A 20,022-nucleotide genomic window follows, 5' to 3' on the forward strand; every position below is an offset into this window, starting at 1 on the left:
TTTCTGAACGATCCGCTCAGAACTGGGTGTGGATTGAGAGCTTGACCAGTTCACCTTGATTTAATTCCATGTGCAAATGGAATTCACGCAGCGAGCAGAGGAAGGAAGGTAAGCTTTCCCGCTCACTGCATACATTTACATTTGCGCAAATAGCTGGAGGGGGAGCGGGGATGGGGGGACCCAGATGAGAGAGGGGGGCCGACCCCCTCACCTCCGTGCCCGCTGCCCCCTGTCCTGCCTGCTTCCCCCTCTAGCCTGTACCTGGGGACAACTATGCTGAGGGGAGGAGCAGGCAGTAGGTGATCCAGATCTCCCTCCGTTTCTGTGCCCATGTAGAGGGAGATCTGTTTTTGCATTGCCTGCCACTACCCCTCCATGTATCCAGGCTCTGTGCGGGGTCCGTGAAGTCCAGACAAGTCCGGACCGTCTGTATCGAGTGGGGAAAGGTCTGGGTTAGGCTTCGGGCAGGGCTGGGCATTAGGACAGGCAATCCACAGGAGAGAAGCCCCAAAACACGACTGAAAACACCATCCCATCATGAAAATTGCAGAACAGGGGTAACTGGCTGCTTTGCCAGAATTCTGCTTATCGAGACTCACCTGTAACGATTGTGGAGTTCTCTCCGTGATCAACGCACAAGACGTGCGCTGACACTGCGGAAATCCTCCACAAGCTTATAATTTGAGGGAACCCAGCAAAAGGTGCAATGCACCTGTAGAGGGAAACTCCTGTTGGCAGGTGGAGCTGTGGAGTGCAGAGGAACAGCTCCTCTGCCCTGCCACACACGCCAGACAGGAATTGCACGAAGGGAAGAAACGCAGGGCAAGATAGCCCTGAAAGAGAGAGATCAAAGCGACAGAGGGTATGTGTGTCCACCAATCTAGTCGCCACCCTGCGACGATGAACACACAACCATGAAGATCAGGTGAGAAGGCAATCGCCAGAGATGGCGGTTGCTAACAGCGACACAAGACCGAATAAGCACAGATGAGGAATGTATGTATGTCCACCAATCTAGCCGCCACCTGCGATGGCGGACACACAACAGAGGAAACCAAGTGAGAACGCAATCGCAAGAGAAGCGATTGTGAAAGAGAATGAGCACAGGGACAGAATGTATGTATGTGCCCCAATCAAGTCGCCAACCCGCGACGGTGCACACACAACAGCAGAAACGAAGTAGGAACACAATCGCGAGGGAGGCGATTGCCAGAGGTGACACAAGGCTTAAGCAAGACAGGGCATGCGAGTAGCAAAGGCACAGCAATCATACAAAGAGTAGATAAGGAAAATAACAAACGCTAACTAAACGCGAACACCGCACTCATTCGCAACAGCGAACGCGTTTTACTGCGCGGTCTCCGCGTGTTAAGCACAACAGAGACAAGCACGCCTAACGAACCAGACAAACATGAAACAGAGGACGCGAGCGCTTGCTTAACAGTTTCCTCACCGAGCCTCCAGCAAGCGTTCGTATCAGACAAGACAGATACACAAAAACAGGAATAAGTGAGAGATACGATCCACTGCTCTTTCCGCCAGAGCAAGTGCGATCCCAGTATAGCAAGAGAGCTTAGCAGGATCCACTGCTCTTTCCGTCAGAGCAAGTGTGATCCAAGTACAGCAAGAGAGTAGAAGATCAGAAGGATCCACAGCCGCTACTGCTAGAGGCTAGTGTGATCCAAGCACGACAGACAGACAGAACAGGCAATACAAATAATACAATCCTGACTGCTCTAGCAAGGATGCCTAGTGCAGTCCCAGGAATTACTCTAAGCAGTGGCGTAGCAATGGGGATAGCCGCCATAGCGTTGCTACGGGGCCCCGCGGCAGCGCTACGTCACAGGGGGCCCGCAGCTGCCCAAGAGGACTTTTTTTTTTGTTTTGTTTATTTATTTTTTTTGTTTCGCCGGGCCCCCCTCCCTCACCTCAGTGCCCCCCCCCCCTCCTTTTATCAGCGGCGGGAGGTGAGTCATATACAGAAGGCTCCGGCGGGGGTAAGCAGCCACTAGAGGTTCAGCTGCTTCCGGGCTACGGTGTCCCCACTGTATTGCTGCTCGCACCACTTCCTGGTCTATTGCGAGCAGCAATACAGTGGGGACACCGTAGCCCGGAGGCAGCTGAACCTCTAGTGGCTGATTACTCCGACGGAGCCTTCTGTATATGACGCACCTCCCGCCGCTGATAAAAGGAGGAAGGACCCCAGGTGAGGCAGCTACCTCCCCTCCCGCACGGCTACCTAACTGCCCACCCTCCCACCTGGCTACCTAACTGCCCACCCTCCCACCTGGCTACCTAACTGCCCACCACCTAACTGCCCACCCAGCTACCTAACTGCCCACCCTCCCACCCGGCTACCTAACTGCCCACCCGGCTACCTAACTGCCCACTACCTAACTGCCCACCCGGCTACCTAACTGAGGGCTACCTAACTGCCCACCCACCCACCCGGCTACCTAACTGCCCACCCACCCACCCGGCTACCTAACTGCCCACCTGGCTACCTAACTGCCCACCCTCCCACCTGGCTACCTAACTGCCCACCCGGCTACCTAACTGCCCACCCAGCTACCTAGCTGCCCACCCGGCTACCTAACTGCCCACTACCTAACTATCCACCCTCCCACCAGGCTACCTAACTGCTCACCCTCCCACCTGGCTACCTAACTGCCCACCCTGCCACCTAACTGCCTACCCTGCCACCCAGCTACCTAACTGCCCACCGGGCTACCTAACTGCCCACCTGGCTACCTAACTGCCCACACTCCCACCTGGATATCTAACTGCCCACCCGGCTACCTAACTGCCCACCCAGCTACCTAGCTGCCCACCTGGCTACCTATCTGCCTACCCTGCCACCCAGCTACCTAACTGCCCACCCAGCTGTCTAACTGCCTACCCTGCCACCCAGCTACCTATCTGCCTACCCTGCCACCCAGCTACCTAACTGCCCACCCGGTTACCTAACTGCCCACCCTGCCACCTGGCTACCTAACTTCCCACCGGCTACCTAACTGCCCACCTTTCTACCTAACTTCCCACCCGGCTACCTAACTGCCCACCCGTCTACCTATCTGCCTACCCTCCCACTCGTCTACCTATCTCCCTACCCTCCCACCCAGCTACCTAACTGCCTACCCAGTGCATTGCCTGCACCGCAAATAGTGTGCCAGCCTGCCCAACCACCCTCCCTCCAGGTAATTAATGTTAGCCCACTATAGACCTAACTACATATACTGCATTTTGTGGGGAAATCTGGCGACAATCTGATTGCATTTTGTGGGGAAATCTGGCGACAATCTGATTGCAATTTGTGGGGAAATCTGCCAACAATCTGGTTGCATATTGTAGGGAAATCTGCCGACAATCTGGTTGCATATTGTAGGGAAATCTGCCGACAATCTGGTTGCATATTGTGTGGAAATCTGCCGACAATCTTGTTGCATATTGTGTGGAAATCTGCCGACAATCTGGTTGCATATTGTGTGGAAATCTGCCGACAATCTGGTTGCATATTGTAGGGAAATCTGCCGACAATCTGGTTGCATATTGTAGGGAAATCTGCCGACAATCTGGTTGCATATTGTAGGGAAATCTGCCGACAATCTGGTTGCATTTTGTGGGGAAATCAGATTGTCCCACAAAATGTTTGGGTGGGAGGTCCGAGGTCTGTGGGGTTGGAAGGTCGAGGGGGGGGGGGGGGGGGGGGGCCCATAATTTTTTTTTTGCTATGGGGCCCAGTCATTTCTAGCTACGCCCCTGACTCTAAGCTAATCTTCAAACAATAAGCATGGCTGACACTCCAGGAGTGTTTCATAAGACAAACCCTTATGACCAGCGAAGTACTGTGGAATCACATAGTATATATAGAGCCAGCCTACAAAGGATGTGGCTAGGCAATTTGCATGACAAAGGTATGCAAATTCCTCAGCAGCAGCAAGCTGCAAAACTGACAAAAGGTCTCTTTTCCAGAGACCTGCAGAAGGCAGACCTGAACAGTGGTCAAAAAGCTGCGCGGATCATTACATCACCACGGCCAATCCATACATAACCCCAAGAGAGACCCCAAGGTATACCATGCATGGAGCCCACAAATCGTTCTTAGATTCACTCAGTCCTGGAGGGAAACATAAACACCGGCATGAATATTTTATCCTTACCTATGACTGCGAAGGACTGGGTCATGCAGCTGGTTTGGTTAATAGTGCAATTCTGTTGGGTTACCGGGCAATTAAATGGTGATCCTTGGCATTGCTGACATCTAAGGGACAGGCCTGCGGGAGAATTTGTTACAAAATTAATAAAAATCAACTCTTCCAGAATGCTTCTCCTTAAAGAGACACTGAAGCGAAAAAAAAATTATGATATAATGAATAGGTTGTCTAATACGGATAATTACTAGAATTTTAGTAGCAAAGAAAATATTCAAATATTTTTATTTTCAGTTATACAGTGTTTTTTATAACATTGCATCATTCTCTAATATTTTAAGTTTAGACACTACTCAGCAGTCTAAATGGGTTCAAAAGTTCATTAGCCTGCTCTGGAAAATCTTCCCTGCAGAGGGAAAAAAAGATACATTATCTTTTAAAGCTTATTATCTCAAGTGTCTTGCAGAGTTCTCTGCGACTTTGAAAGTCGTGGAGCTCAAGGGCTAATTTGCATAGATAACAACTGGAGTTTCTTAGCTCTTCCTTTACTGGAAACAATATTAGACTTGTGTCTCTGCTGCAAATGTTTTTTTTCTTAGCTGTACTACACATACAAATCATTATGTCACAATTTTTTTTTCGCTTCAGTGTCTCTTTAAGAAGGCGTGTTTCTTACTGGTGGAGGTAAAAACCAGAGTGATCATGTGACCAAAACGTCAACACAGAGCAATCATGTGATCAAAACATCAATACAGAGCGATCATGTGACCAGAACTTCAATAGGTAGAGGTAGCAACCACAGCAAGAGAGCATCCAGGTAACTTAAACATGCTTGCTATATTTACTTCCAAATGCATTTAAGAATGGGAAGACGAACTACAGCTATAACTGCAGGGTTTTAACCCTAAGGCCCCATTCACACTAGAGCATTTTGCTGGCGATTTTGGCAAAACGCTCAAGCGCTAGCGCTTTGTAAAGCGCTAGTGCAATAATAACCTATGGGCCTGTTCTCACTTGGGCGATTTGCGTTAATCGGCGTCGATTAACGCTAATCGCCCCCCAAAAATTTGTATCCTGCACCATTTTCAGGCGATTTCCTGTCAATCGCGTTTAGTGCTATAGAAGCGCTAATCGCGATCACGGAAAATCGCCCCAAGTGTGAATGGCGTTAATCGCCAAAAAACGCCAGAGCAAAACGCTAGCAAAAGCACTAGCGTTTTGTAAGTGTGAATGGGGCCTAACAGACCAGAGCAATTTTCTCCTTTTAGCGCTCTTCCGTTTCATTCGCCGATAAGTTTATCACTAACGATTTACACCTTTTTTTTTGCCACGAATTAAGCTTTTTGTGGGCAATACTTGTTTTCAGCAATTACTTTATTTTCTACTAGCCGTCCCGCGTCGTAGCATACGCCGCATCTTCTATCTATCTAATAGAGTACGTGCCTCAACCTTGAAGCAAGAAGAATAAAGGTGGGTACACACATCAGATAAAAGTCTTTGGAAAAATGAATGATCACAGACCAATCTTACCCCCTTCCATGTAGTATCAGAGCCACACCTACACAGTCTATTCTATGGAGCTGCACTCCCCATCAGACAGAGATCTTACCCCCTTCCATGTAGTATAAGAGCCACACCTACACAGTCTATTCTATGGAGCTGAACTCCCCATCAGACAGAAATCTTACCCCCTTCCATGTAGTATGAGAGCCACACCTACACAGTCTATTCTATGGAGCTGCACTCCCCATCAGAAAGAAATCTTACCCCCTTCCATGTAGTATCAGAGCCACACCTACACAGTCTATTCTATGGAGCTGAACTCCCCATCAGACAGAAATCTTACCCCCTTCCATGTAGTATGAGAGCCACACCTACACAGTCTATTCTATGGAGCTGAACTCCCCATCAGACAGAAATCTTACCCCCTTCCATGTAGTATGAGAGCCACACCTACACAGTCTATTCTATGGAGCTGCACTCCCCATCAGAAAGAAATCTTACCCCCTTCCATGTAGTATGAGAGCCATACCTACACAGTCTATTCTATGGAGCTGCACTCCCCATCAGACAGAAATCTTACCCCCTTCCATGTAGTATGAGAGCCATACCTACACAGTCTATTCTATGGAGCTGCACTCCCCATCAGACAGAAATCTTACCCCCTTCCATGTAGTATGAGAGCCACACCTTCACAGTCTATTCTATGGAGCTGCACTCCCCATCAGACAGAGATCTTACCCCCTTCCATGTAGTATGAGAGCCACACCTACACAGTCTATTCTATTGAGCTGCACTCCCCATCAGATAGAAATCTTACCCCCTTCCATGTAGTATGAGAGCCATACTCTACACAGTCTATTCTATGGAGCTGCACTCCCCATCAGATAGAAATCTTACCCCCTTCCATGTAGTATGAGAGCCATACTCTACACAGTCTATTCTATGGAGCTGCACTCCCCATCAGACAGAAATCTTACCCCCTTCCATGTAGTATGAGAGCCACACCTACACAGTCTATTCTATGGAGCTGCACTCCCCATCAGACAGAAATCTTACCCCCTTCCATGTAGTATCAGAGCCACACCTACACAGTCTATTCTATTGAGCTGCACTCCACATTAGGTAGAAATCTTTGCAAGATGCTGCACACAAAGTTGCTGTACACATTCAAAAGATCATTATCTGCAAAAGATCCGTTCCTGCAAAAGATCAGTACCTACAAAATACATTCATAGTCTATATTTCCATGCGGATTATTGTGGACATTTTTCCGCATAAGGGCATAAGCATCCGCATACAATGAATTTTCGATGCTGGTCGAAAACACAAATATTTCTGAAGATTTTCGTGAAAATTCGCCAAAAAACGAAAACAGGATTTTCGATGCGAAAATGACTTAGGCGAAAATTCGCAAGCAACACTGCTACATGCTACATTAGCACTATCCAAGAGCGCCACAGGGAGGATTCCCAATCAGGGATGCTCAAATTCGGCTTCGGGAGATATTCGGATTTTTGCTATCTGGATATCTCCCAGTAATGCTGTGCGGGCTGGGTGGGGGGGTCAAGCTTACCTCTCTGACGTCTTCTTCGGTCGTCCCTCAGCGCCTCCCCCGATGCGGTCCAAGCGGCCGTCACCTGATTACAAACACTTCCTCCTTCCGGGTTGAAGGAGGAAGTGTTTGTAATCACGTGACGCGCATGGAGCGCATCGTGGGAGGCGCCGAGGGACGACCGAAGAAGACGTCAGAGAGGTAAGCTTGACCCCCCCGCCCAGCCCGCACAGCATTACTGGGAGATATCCGGATAGCAAAAATCCGGATATCTCCCGAAGCCGAATTTGAGCATCCCTATTCCCAATGCCCCCTTTTTATACAACCGGAGGGACCGCGGGAACCACAGCGGCACCCCGGAGGGGGAGGCTAGGTGCCGCACGCAACCCCCCCCCCCCAAGCGTGGCCAGCGCCAGGGAGAGCCGTCTGCACCCACCTCCCAATATTAAAAACAGGCACTTACCTTAACGTCCATTGCGTTCTGCTACATGCGCATTAATTTTCTCATGGAAAGCATTTTGTGCAGTTTGTATCCTTTGGAGGCAGGTGGTGGATGGCTTGCTCCGGTGGTGTGAGCCCTGGAGTGAGTTGTCTGCACCTGTCCTCCCCCCCCCCCCCCCCCTCTGGAGTGCTGTATGTGAGCCAGCCCTGAGCTCTAAAGCTCGGGGTGACCCATGCTTCACTCCTTTCTCATGTGGTGCCCCCAAGTTAATGCGCATGTAGCAGAACGCAATGGACGTTAAGGTAAGTGCCTGTTTTTAATATTGGGAGGTGGGTGTGGACGGCTCTCCCCGACGCTGGCCACGCTTGGGGGGGGGGGGGTCGCCTGCGCCTCCCCCTCCGGGGTGTCGCTGTGGTTCCCAGGCAGTGAGAGAGCCTGGGACCCTGTGGTCCCCCCGGTTGTATAAAAGGGGGGCATTGGGAATCCTCCCCGTGGCGCTCCTGGATAGTGCTAATGTAGCATGTAGCAGTGTTGCTTGCGAATTTTCGCCTCGAAAATCCTGTTTTCGTTTTTTGCCGAATTTTCACGAAAATCTTCAGAAATATTTGCGTTTTCGACCAGCATCGAAAATTCATTGTATGCGGATGCTTATGCCCTTATGCGTAAAAATGTCCACAATAATCCGCATGGAAATTCAATCTATGCGGACGTTTATACGGAAAAATGCCGGCAATAATGCGCAAGAAACTTCTCTGAATGCGGGCGCTAATGCCCTTATGTGGAAAATGTCCGCAATCATACGCAAGTAATGCGAAAATGACTGGCCTTAGGCGAAAATTAACGTGAAAAAATTAAATGGAAAATTTGCCTGTCAAAACGAAATTAGGCGAAAATTCGGTAAAAATTTATCGAAACAAATTTTTGCATTTTCGCTCATCACTGGCATGTAGCAGGGCGACTGCTTTGCAGTATTGGTTTTTTGACCCTGCATAGTTTGGCATGCAAAAGCAAATGCATATTTGCATGAGCATTGCCTCATGAATAGTCAATTAGGCCAGATTTGCAAAGCCAGACTTGCTAGGGTAGGCCTCTTTTCCACGGACAGTTGATAGGCAGTAACATGCCTCTCAAACTCTTACAACTGCTCACTACTGCCTGGTAACAGCTTGCTGCTGCCTGGAAACTGCTTGTTGCTGCCTGGTATCTGCTCACTGCTGCTTGGTAACTGCTTGCTGCTGCCTGGTAACTGCTTGCTGCTGCCTGGTAACTGCTTGCTGCTGCCTGGTAACTGCTTACTGCTGCCTGGTAACTGCTTGCTGAGCACACAGCTCAACAGTCCGTGGAAAAGAAGCCTAAAACTTGGTGATTGAGCACGCATACATTTTCTCATGCAAAGTACTTCTTCTTCTTGCTCGAAGGTTGAGGCACTTACTCTATTATATATATAGATGTATTTTATAGGGGGGAAAAACAAGAAAAAACCCCCACTATTTCTCCAATTCCATCCACTATAGTTTTAAAATAAGCAATGCTACTATAAATAAAGCCCACCCATTTTATTTGCCCATTAGTCCCGGCTATCTCAACATTTTAATTATGTTCCTAGTACACTGTATGGCAACAATATATTATTTGGAAATATAGGTGTCATTTTTCTGTTTTTGTTTTTTTTGTGTCCGGTCCATAATTACATGCCCTTACGAACTACAATAACAGTAATATACCCTCATGACATCCATATTTAAAAAAATAAATTGTTTCTTGTTTTATTTTTTACAAGTGTTTGGAGGTTGGGGCCTTTGGAAGAGATTTATTTTATTAATTTTTAATCATAAGTGCATGCGGTGTATGTAATTTTAATTACGATCATGGTTTACTAGGAAGTGTTCACTTTTTTTTTTTTACATTTTACATGCATTTACTGCTTCCTTTATTATGAATGGACATGGACGCTGATCGGGGTCATGTCCATTCATTCCCGGTATTGTGATTGGTCAGGGGAATGCTTGTTCCCCTTCACCAATCACGGATCTCTGAGTCCAAATGGGTATGAGCAGCGGGCGTGTGCAGAGCGGCAGCGGGCAATGCATTAAACCATCCTGGAGCTGTTAAGAGGCTCCAGCACAATGTTCTATTGCCGCTAACAGGTTAAGATGAAGTCCATAAGCGAAGATGTAAGCTCAATAAAAAGATAAACCAAACCCCAACATTGTCTAACAACAACCACACCAAAATAGTGCCGTGGGTAGTTGCCAATATTTCATTTGGGGAACTTAAGGAACCGGGGGGAGGGGGGGAGGGGAAGAAGAAACAGAGAACACCAGGAATGCTAATATATTATAGCATTAGGAACGCCTAAAAGTTGACATACAAACATAACTCCAAATACTACTTACTGGGTTGCTAAAAGGCAACCACCCTAACATGCAACCGGAGATGGAGTTTTTAGTGAAATTTTATTGATTGCATCATGCAATTTACTGATCACTTTGATTATTTACACAATTAATTGATTAATTTTTTTGACAAGTTATCGATTCATTTTGTTCGATTACTGGCTCGGGAAATACACTGAATCCATGTACCGTTTTTATCCATGATGAACATTGAGCTGTGAGCCCCCTATGTTATTTGATATCAGACAATGTGACCATGACCTGAAGAAGTGGGTAAGACCAGCGAAACGCGTTGTCCTTTTAAAGGGAACCACGCGTCACTTTTTTTTCCTGGGTTCTAATAGCTATGGGAGCTGCTATGTTCCCCCTCCCCTTCTAGCTGCCTATTATTTATCCAGAGGAAGGAGTGAAGATAGCATCTGTGATTTCTCTAAACTCTTTGAAGCACAGTGTCCTATCTCACCTCCCCTGCTGATGAAAGCTTTTGTTTGTTCTTTGATAATTTGTGCAATAAAAGAATTACATTACACTTTAAGTGTCCAATAAAATTGTGTTTTTCTTATACTCAACTCCTCACTCAAGGTAAGATTGATTATTTAAACAATATAATATAATGCAATCAGGGGCATAGCAATAAGGGGTGCAGAGGTTGCAACTGCATCAGGGCCCTTGGGCCTAAGGGGCCCTTCCTCAACCACAGTATTAGCTCTCTATTGGTCCTGTGCTCATAATAATCACTTCTATAGATGCTTTGAATAGTGGTAATCATTAACAAACTGCTCCCCATTCCCTGCTTGCACCTCTGACACTGTCAGGGTCGGACTGGGTCACCAGGAACACGGGAGAATTCCCGGTAGGCCTAGCCCTTTTACTTTAAATGGGCCCTCCCAGGCCCTGCACTGAGCTGCAGGAGAGGAGGGGGTCCCTGGAGGCCCCCTGTTCGGTACTCCCACCTCCAGAAAGGAAAATTGCGGCGGCTGGGCCGGGAACTACTTACTTCTTCCGCGTTCCAGGCGCCGGGGATCTGCGTTACTGCGTGTCACGTCTTCCGTCTCCAATGCCTCTCACTGTACTTCCTGATTAGTGGAAGTACGGTGAGCGGCATTGGAGACGGAAGACGTGACACTCAGAGACTCTGCGGCAGAACACCTCTGGAACCAGGACGAGATGAGTCATTCCACGTCCGCTGCCGCCACTGCATTAAAACTGGAGGGGGAGCACAGAAGGAGGAAAGAAAGCCCAGATGAGGGAGGGGGGAGTTGGGCCCGCTCTCCACTGCTGTTTACCAGCAAGCTCCCCCTCCAGGCTACCTATACAGGGGACACATATAGCTAACTTCCTATACTGGGGACACATATAGCTGGCTAGTGGCTACCTATACTGGAGGCAACTATACTCAGGCCCTAAGCCCTTCATATGGCACTTGTCTCATACTCTAAGGCCGCCTAGCATTGCAGGCAGTAGCAGCACCCAGCAAAGCACTCAGCCCTCCCCAGCCAGCCCCGGCTACCTAATACTGATATATATGGGCACATGGCTACCTAATTTTTTTATATAGGGCCCATTTGACTAATAAAATATTTTATTTTGAGTGACCTGGTTATTTATTTTGTTCATTGCAAGGCATCTGACTACTTAATTATTTTATCTGGAGGTCTACTTAAAGCCAGTGGTTACCTATTTAAAAATAAAAAAGTCAGATAGTCACCTAAGGAGAGGGAAGGCTCGGTCCTAATGAGCCTTCCCTCTCCTCTCCCGGTGCCCTCGGTGCTGCGCTGGCTCCCCCGTTCGCGTCCGCCGCCACAGGGACTTCGGAGGTCTTCGGGAGCACTCGGGCTTCCGAAGACAGGTCGCTCCATACTACATACGCGCAAGCGCGTCATAGAGGGCGCTTGCGCATGCGTAGTATGGAGCGGCCGCGTCATCGGGAGCCCGAGTGCTCCCGAAGGCTTCCGAAAGCTCCCGAAGGCATGCGGAAGTGGCAGTATTTGACCGAACTGGGGGATCCTGTGCGGGACCGGGCACCGGGAGCAGGGCCGGATTTCTGAGCAGGCTTCCGAGGCCGGTGACTAGGGCGGAGACTTTTTTGCTACTTCAAGGGGCGGGTGGGGAGGTGCGCACACTATTCTCTATTCCAACAGTACAGCTTCATGCACATCGTTCAGAGCTGCAGCTGAAAGCAAAGAGAGCACTCGCCTGCTCTTCATGCTTCTTATTAGCTGCAGCGTCTGCTTGTAGCCTGTCAGGTTATCTGGCTCTCCCCTGCCCTTATATGACACTGTGACCTGGCAGGGGAGAGGTGATCTGCAGCGGCCCCTCCCCCGCCCCTCTCCACAGACACAAACACAGCAGGAGGGAGCCAGCCAGGAGGAGGGAAAGCTGCCTGTGCTCCATCACCAGCACTAGAGATGGCAAGAAGTGTGCAGGGATGTGAACTTGCACAGTGGTGTGCAAAGGTACCATGCTCATGTTAGGGCAGGGGCGTAGCAATAGGGGGTGCAGCGGTAGCGACCGCATCGGGGCCCTTGGGCCAGAGGGGCAGTATTAGTTCTCTATTGGTCCTGTGCTCATAACAATCACTTCTATATATACTATGAATAGTGGTAATCATTAACACACTGTTCCCCATCCCCTTCTTGCACCTCTGACACTGTAGTTGTCATTGGCAGGTTTTGGTGCACCTTATCAATTGTTATGTATAGAGTGCCTGGGGGGCCCCATTGTAAAACTTGCACTGGGGCCCACAGCTCCTTAGCTACACCACTGTGCTGGGGCATATTTTTTTTTTTAACTAGTCTTTTGAATGGGGTCACGCAAAGTATATGAAGTGTGCTGCAATCCTACACAGTGCTGGCCACCACTACATCAAGTTAATCATGTTCTGCTTTGTAGAAAATTATGATGACTGTCTTTTGGGAACTCCACAATTTTTTTTAAGTAATGTCTGTATCTCACATCTTACACAAAGCTAAACTGGAGATATTATTGTGGATGCTACAGAGGCAGTGAGGCAGGAGAAGGGATGATTCAGATGAGTTTCTGTGGATGGTTGGTGGCAGCTCGTTTATCTAATGTTAGCTTGTGTTAAAACACTTTTCAGCTACCAAGCAGAAGAAAAGCATTCAGCATCGGTGCCTGGCAATTCGTCATGGCGTTGTGCTTTGAGCCCCTGTCTCCCATCTTGCACTCCCCCTCTGTACTTTACACTTTTCTCACTAGTTTTACTTTCTAGTTATGGTCTAATGTCCTACCATATTTTTAAAGTGGTTCTGTGGTGGTCTGGTGACATGACTATGTACTCTGTAAAGTGCCTCAGATGACAGTGCTGTACACATACTTATTAAAGTAGTTCTGTGGTGGTCTGGAAAAACAAAAAGTGTCACTTACCTGGGGCTTCTAACAGCCCCCTACAGATATCCTGTCCTGCGCTGTCACAGTGACGAATCCTCTGTTTCCCGCCGCAGGTCACCGTCTCATGCGGGTATTTGTCTAACAAGACGAATGTCAAAGCGGCTGTGCAGCCATGGCCGCGCGCTTTCTCCCGCTTGCGTCTCCAGGAGCTTACTACGCAGGCGCTGTACGAAAAAACTTTGTACTGTGCATGCACAGTAAGCTCCCGGAGACAGGAGCGAGGACGTGCACAGCCACGGCTGCGCAGTTGTTGTGACATTGTGAAGTTTTTTTTCGAGCGACCATGGCTGCACAGCCGCTTTGACATTCGTCTTGTTAGACAAATACCCGCATTAGACGGTGACCTGCGGTGGGAAACAGAGGATTCGTCACTGACAGCGCAGGACACGATATCTGTAGGGGGCTGTTAGAAGCCCCAGGTAAGTGACACTTTGTTTTTCCAGACCACCACAGAACCACTTTCATAAGTATGTGTACAGCACTGTCATCTGAGGCACTTTACAGAGTACATAGTCATGTCACTGACTGCCCTCAGAGGAGCTCACAATCTAATCCTACCATAGTCATAGTCTAATGTCCTACCATATTATTATTATGTATTTATATAGCAGTGACATCTCCTGCAGCACATTACAGAGTGCATAGTCATGTCACTGACTGTCCCCAGAGGAGCTCACACTCTAATCCTACCATAGTCATAGTGTAATGTCCTCCCATATTATTATTATGTATTTATATAGCACTGACATCTTCTGCAGCACATTACAGAGTGCATAGTCATGTCACTGACTGTCTTCGGAGGAGCTCACAATCTAATCCTACCATAGTCATAGTCTAATGTCCTACCATATTATTATTATGTATTTATATAGTAGTAGCAGTAGGGTATTGTACCGTGTTAGCCATCAGTAAAAGCAAGAAGTTTTAAATCAGGATGATACCATTTATTGGCTAACTACAAATGAATAAGAATGAACAAGCTTTCGGCCTTGCAGCCTTCGTCAGGTTTAAATCCTGTTAGTTTGCAAGCTGGTGGTACAGACAGCTTATATACATGCAACATCAAAAGGGAAAACAGATATTTTTTTCAAGCATAAATACATCATGAAGATGCCTTAATACAAACAGACCATCTAAATGGGGTAAGATAAGGATCCTTGTTTGTTCGCGATTCGCTCCACAGTATGCAAATCTATTCATGGCCAAAATCGAAGAGGAATACCTCAATGCATGTGGCATAAAACCCTTGGCCTACTTCCGCTTCATTGATGATATTTTAATCATCTGGTCCGCAAGTGAGGATGATCTTCTCCAGTTCCACAGGAACTTCAATGCCTTCCATCCTACAATCAAATTGAAACTTACCTACTCTCACACAGAGATTAACTTTCTGGACACCACCATATACATCAGGGGTAACAACATATAAACCTCTGTGTATCGCAAACCTACAGACCGTCCCACATACCTAAGATATGACAGTTTTCATCCCAAGCACATTAAGAACTCTATAATTTACAGCCAAGCTATAAGGTACAACCCGATTTGTTCTGACAGGATGGACAGAGACAAGCACCTGGATCACCTTAAGAACACTTTCATTAAACAAGGTTACAGTCCTCCCATGGCTGAGGCCCAAATCAGGAAAGCCAGCAACATCCCCAGGACTGAACTCCTGAAATATAAGCAAAACCAGAAAGAGGAACGTGTCCCTTTGGTTGTCACCTACAACCCACACCTGGAAAACTTAAGGAGGATTGCTAAGGAACTTCATCCCATTTTACACAAGGATCACAGACTGAGAACGATATTCCCTAAACCTCCACTCTTGTCATATCGGCAACCACACAATCTAAAACAGATGATTGTCAGGAGCTCTTTGAATAGGCTTCAACAAAACGGAACATCACCCTGCCGACAAAAAATATGTGGGACCTGCAGACACATTTACTCCACTGACAGGGTAACGATACCAGGTTCACAACAGGAGTACAGAGTACAAGGTACATTTTCCTGTGGGTCCACCAATCTGGTATATCTGATCATGTGTGCTAAATGCCCCAATGTTATGTACGTGGGAGAAACTGGACAAACTCTGCGCAAACGTATGAATGGACACAGGCACACTATTAAAGATACCAAATCTGGACTCCCAGTTGCTACACTATTTCGGTCCAACGGACACAGCATGGATGATCTTCGTGTCACTGCCCTGAAGGGTGGCTTCAAAACGTCAAATGACCGATTAATAGCAGAAACAAAATGTATAAATTGTTTCAAAGCTGTGCAGAAGGGTCTGAATGAGGACAACAACTTTCTATATTGGTATGAGATTGATGATATATGAACTGTCTCAGCCACCCTAGCTGAACTTGTGAACTAAGAATTTACGATACCTCTGGGTCAATCCTAATACCAGGTCTGTGAGCAATAAAGTAAACAAGGATCCTTATCTTACCCCATTTAGATGGTCTGTTTGTATTAAGGCATCTTCATGATGTATTTATGCTTGAAAAAAATATCTGTTTTCCCTTTTGATGTTGCATGTATATAAGCTGTCTGTACCACCAGCTTGCAAACTAACAGGATTTAAACCTGACGAAGGCTGCAAGGCCGAAAGCTTGTTCATTCTTATTCATTTGTAGTTAGCCAATAAATGGTATCATCCTGATTTAAAACTTCTTGTATTTATATACCACTGACATCTTCTGCAGCACATTGCAGAGTATATAGTCATGTCACTGACTGTCCTCAGAGGAGCTCACACTCTAATCCTACCATAGTCATAGTCTAATGTCCTCCCATATTATTATTATGTATTTATACAGCACTGACATCTTCTGCAGCACTTTACAGAGTACACAGTCATGTCACTGACTGTCCTCAGAGGAGCTCACACTCTAATCCTACCATAGTCATAGTATAATGTTCTACCATATTATTATTTCTGTAGCACTAACATCTTCTGCAGCACTTTACAGAGTACACAGTCATGTCACTAAAGGTACATACATCAAGTGATTCTGATTCAATCGATAAAGCAATAAAATTTATTAAGCGATCAACTTAGGCCCGGTGCACACCAAAAACCGCTAGCGGATCCGCAAAATGCTAGCAGATTTTGAAACGCTTTTTCTTCTTTTTCTGCAGCGTTTCAGCTAGCGTTTTGCGGTTTTGTGTAGCGTTTTTGGTGTAGTAGATTTCATGTATTGTTACAGTAAAGCTGTTACTGAACAGCTACTGTAACAAAAACCGCCTGGCAAACCGCTCTGAAGTGCCGTTTTTCAGAGCGGTTTGCGTTTTTCCTATACTTAACATTGAGGCAGAAACGCCTCCGCAATCCAAAATCTGCAGCAGCCCGGGAGTATGCGTTTCTGCAAAACGCCTCCCGCTCTGGTGTGCACCAGCCCATTGAAATACATTACCCTAGCGGATCCGCACCCGCAAGCAGATCGCAAACTGCAGCAGAACCGCTCTGGTGTGCACTAGGCCTTAGTGTGGTTGATCAAAAGTCAATTGACTAGTGGCCCACACACTACAAGCGATATTCTAGGTGATTCACCTTCACTAGTCGATCTGACCGATGTTGTACCACCATGCTCTGAATGATAGGTGAACGGTAGCTGATCCCTGTGCGAACAACTGATATTTTGCACATCCTGCTCGATCGACTCTCTTTCGATTCTATAAAATGATGGACTCAAATGGCTGATTGTTTAGCAAATAGCTAAATGTATAGCTACCTTAAATGTCCTTAGTTAATTTAATCACCCTAATCTCTTGATCTGTAACCCTAACTTGATACTTAATGTTATCCATTTTCCCATATCCCATTCTCAAATTCATAGCCTCACCCTAATTTTCCCAAGTTCCTAGCCTGTAATTTCCCTTTACCGCCTTTTTGTTACTTTTACCTTACATTAACTCCTCTATATCCCTAACCTCTCCACTTTTCCTTGTTTGTTAAACTTTTTCTAACCCCACTGTTGTCGGGGGGGCTGGTGTTAGTGGGCCTTGGGCGGTAAAAAGTACAAATCCGGCCCTGACCGGGAGAGGAGAGGGAAGGCTTATTAGGACCGAGCTTTCCCTCTCCTTAGGTGAGTATCTGACTTTTCGATTTTTAAATAGGTAAACATTCACTTTAATATTTTTATCTAGCGGCATTTGACTTCTTAATGAATTATCATGATGCATGTAACTACTTGATTTTTTTATCTAAAGTTTATCTGGTCGGACCTAATCTCTGTCAATAACACCACTACTTATTTTGTGTATTTTTGGGTCTGCCCATGACCCATCATGACCACGCCCATGTTCCAGTGCATGGCCACTCCCATTTATTTGCTGCGCGCGCCGCAGAGCTCACAATCTATTCCCTACCATAGTCGAATGTCCGACCAAAATATGTTTTTATATAGCACTGTCATCTGCGCAAAATTTCTAAAGTACAAGCGTATGTGAGCCCAAAATATGGGGGGGGGGGGAGGGATGGTGGGCTCCAGGCTGAAACATTCCTGGTGGGCCGTTAGTGTCCCAGTCCGGCCCTGGACACTGTAGTTGGCAGGTTTTAGTGCGCTGTATCAATCATTATGTGTACAATGCTTGGGGGGGGGGGGGGGGGGAGGGGGGCGCATTGTAAAACTTGCATGAGGGGCCCACAGCACCTTAGCTACGCCACTGAATACAATTTTGGGGGGCCAATCCTCCCACCTATCACAATATTTCAAAATACTGCTAAGGCAGTATGTACAGCATAATCCCTATCAAGAATAACATTGCAAAATAGATAGCTACAGTAGATAGATAGATAGACAGACAGACAGACAGACAGACAGACAGACAGACAGACAGACAGACAGACAGACAGACAGACAGACAGACAGACAGATAGATAGATAGATAGATAGATAGATAGATAGATAGATAGATAGATAGATAGATAGATAGATAGATAGATAGATAGATAGATAGATAGATAGATAGATAGACAGGCAGACAGATAGACAGACAGGCAGACAGACATATACTGTAGGTAGATAGATAGATAGATAGATAGATAGATAGATAGATAGATAGATAGATAGACAGGCAGACAGATAGACAGACAGGCAGACAGACATATACTGTAGGTAGATAGATAGATAGATAGATAGATAGATAGATAGACAGACAGACAGACAGACAGACAGACAGACAGGCAGACAGACATATACTGTAGGTAGATAGATAGATAGATAGATAGATAGATAGATAGATAGATAGATAGACAGACAGACAGACAGACAGACAGACAGACAGACAGACAGACAGACAGACAGACATATACTGTAGATAGATAGACAGATAGACAGACAGACAGACAGACAGGCAGACAGGCAGACAGACAGACAGACAGACAGACAGACAGACAGACAGACAGACAGACAGACAGATAGATAGATAGATAGATAGATAGATAGATAGATAGATAGATAGATAGATAGATAGATAGATATTATTATTGATGTATAAAGCGCCAACATATTCCGTGGCGCTGTACAAAGCAAGAAGCAAGCATGGGGTACATAATAATACAGATAATGGCATACACCAATATACAGACACTGCCACAAAATACAGAATGGGTAATTTCAGTGACAAAAGTAACATGATGGATAAAATGTACAACAAATAACAAGACACAAAATGAGTAACTAACTCCAAGACACAAAAGGGGAGAGAGCTCTGCCCTTGGGAGCTAACAATCTAAAGGAATGGGGGGATGACCAATACCAAACTTGTTATACTGGTTTATTGTTATGGAAGCACCAATCTGCCTGTGACGGGATGTTGCTGAACTACTAGAACTAGCATGCCCTGCTAGAGCATTCTGGGACTTGTTGTTCTGCAGCAGCTAGACAGGTGAAGATTGATCTCCAGTTAAAGAATAACACAATAATCTCTCTAGTTTACTCACCGGCGTGGAGAAGCGCGCAGAGAAGAGGAAGAAGGAGTAACCTGCTCATTTTGGAGAATTCTCTTTATTTTTTGTTCGCCTCTGTGTTAGACTTGCTGTGCCTGGCGGCCGCACCTGTCCCTTCCCCCGCCCTGTCACCGTCCCTTCCCTGCTCTGACACATTCAGCCTTTCTGCACCGGCCACATATTTTAGCCTCTTGTTACCCAATAGAGACAATCAGAAATAGGAGGTTGTTAAAAAAGGAGAGAGTAAAGCTCCCTACTGACATTTAGTGGTTGTCGCACAGTGCAGCAGTTATAAGGTGAACAGCAACTGGATGCATGCAGGTGTCCCCGACCTCTGCTAGGCGTACATGCAGGTGCCCCCGACCTCTGCCAGGTGTACATGCAGGTGTCCCCGACCTCTGCCAGACGTACATGCAGGTGCCCCCGACCTCTGCCAGGCGTACATGCAGGTGCCCCCGACCTCTGCCAGGCATACATGCAGGTGCCCCCGACCTCTGCCAGGTGTACATGCAGGTGTCCCCGACCTCTGCCAGGTGTACATGCAGGTGCCCCCGACCTCTGCCAGGTGTACATGCAGGTGTCCCCGACCTCTGCCAGGTGTACAT

The 20,022-nt window shown here is 46.8% G+C and overlaps 1 protein-coding gene across 2 annotated transcripts in view; it reads right to left on the reverse strand.

The window, feature by feature from the left end:
• LOC137523114 (urokinase plasminogen activator surface receptor-like) overlaps positions 1–19,462 on the reverse strand; it is a 36,749-nt gene extending 17,287 nt beyond the window's left edge. For both annotated transcript variants that reach the window (XM_068243336.1, XM_068243334.1), the window contains exons 1-2: positions 19,412–19,462; positions 4,161–4,274 (exon numbers count right to left, since the gene is read on the reverse strand). In XM_068243336.1, coding sequence (XP_068099437.1) covers positions 4,161–4,274; positions 19,412–19,460 — 163 coding nt within the window. In that variant the 5' untranslated portion in view covers positions 19,461–19,462. The remainder of the gene's footprint in view (positions 1–4,160; positions 4,275–19,411) is intronic.
• Positions 19,463–20,022: the final 560 nt, after the last annotated feature.

This window comes from Hyperolius riggenbachi, chromosome 6 (genome assembly GCF_040937935.1).
Source record: "Hyperolius riggenbachi isolate aHypRig1 chromosome 6, aHypRig1.pri, whole genome shotgun sequence".
NCBI classification, from domain to species: domain Eukaryota; kingdom Metazoa; phylum Chordata; class Amphibia; order Anura; family Hyperoliidae; genus Hyperolius; species Hyperolius riggenbachi.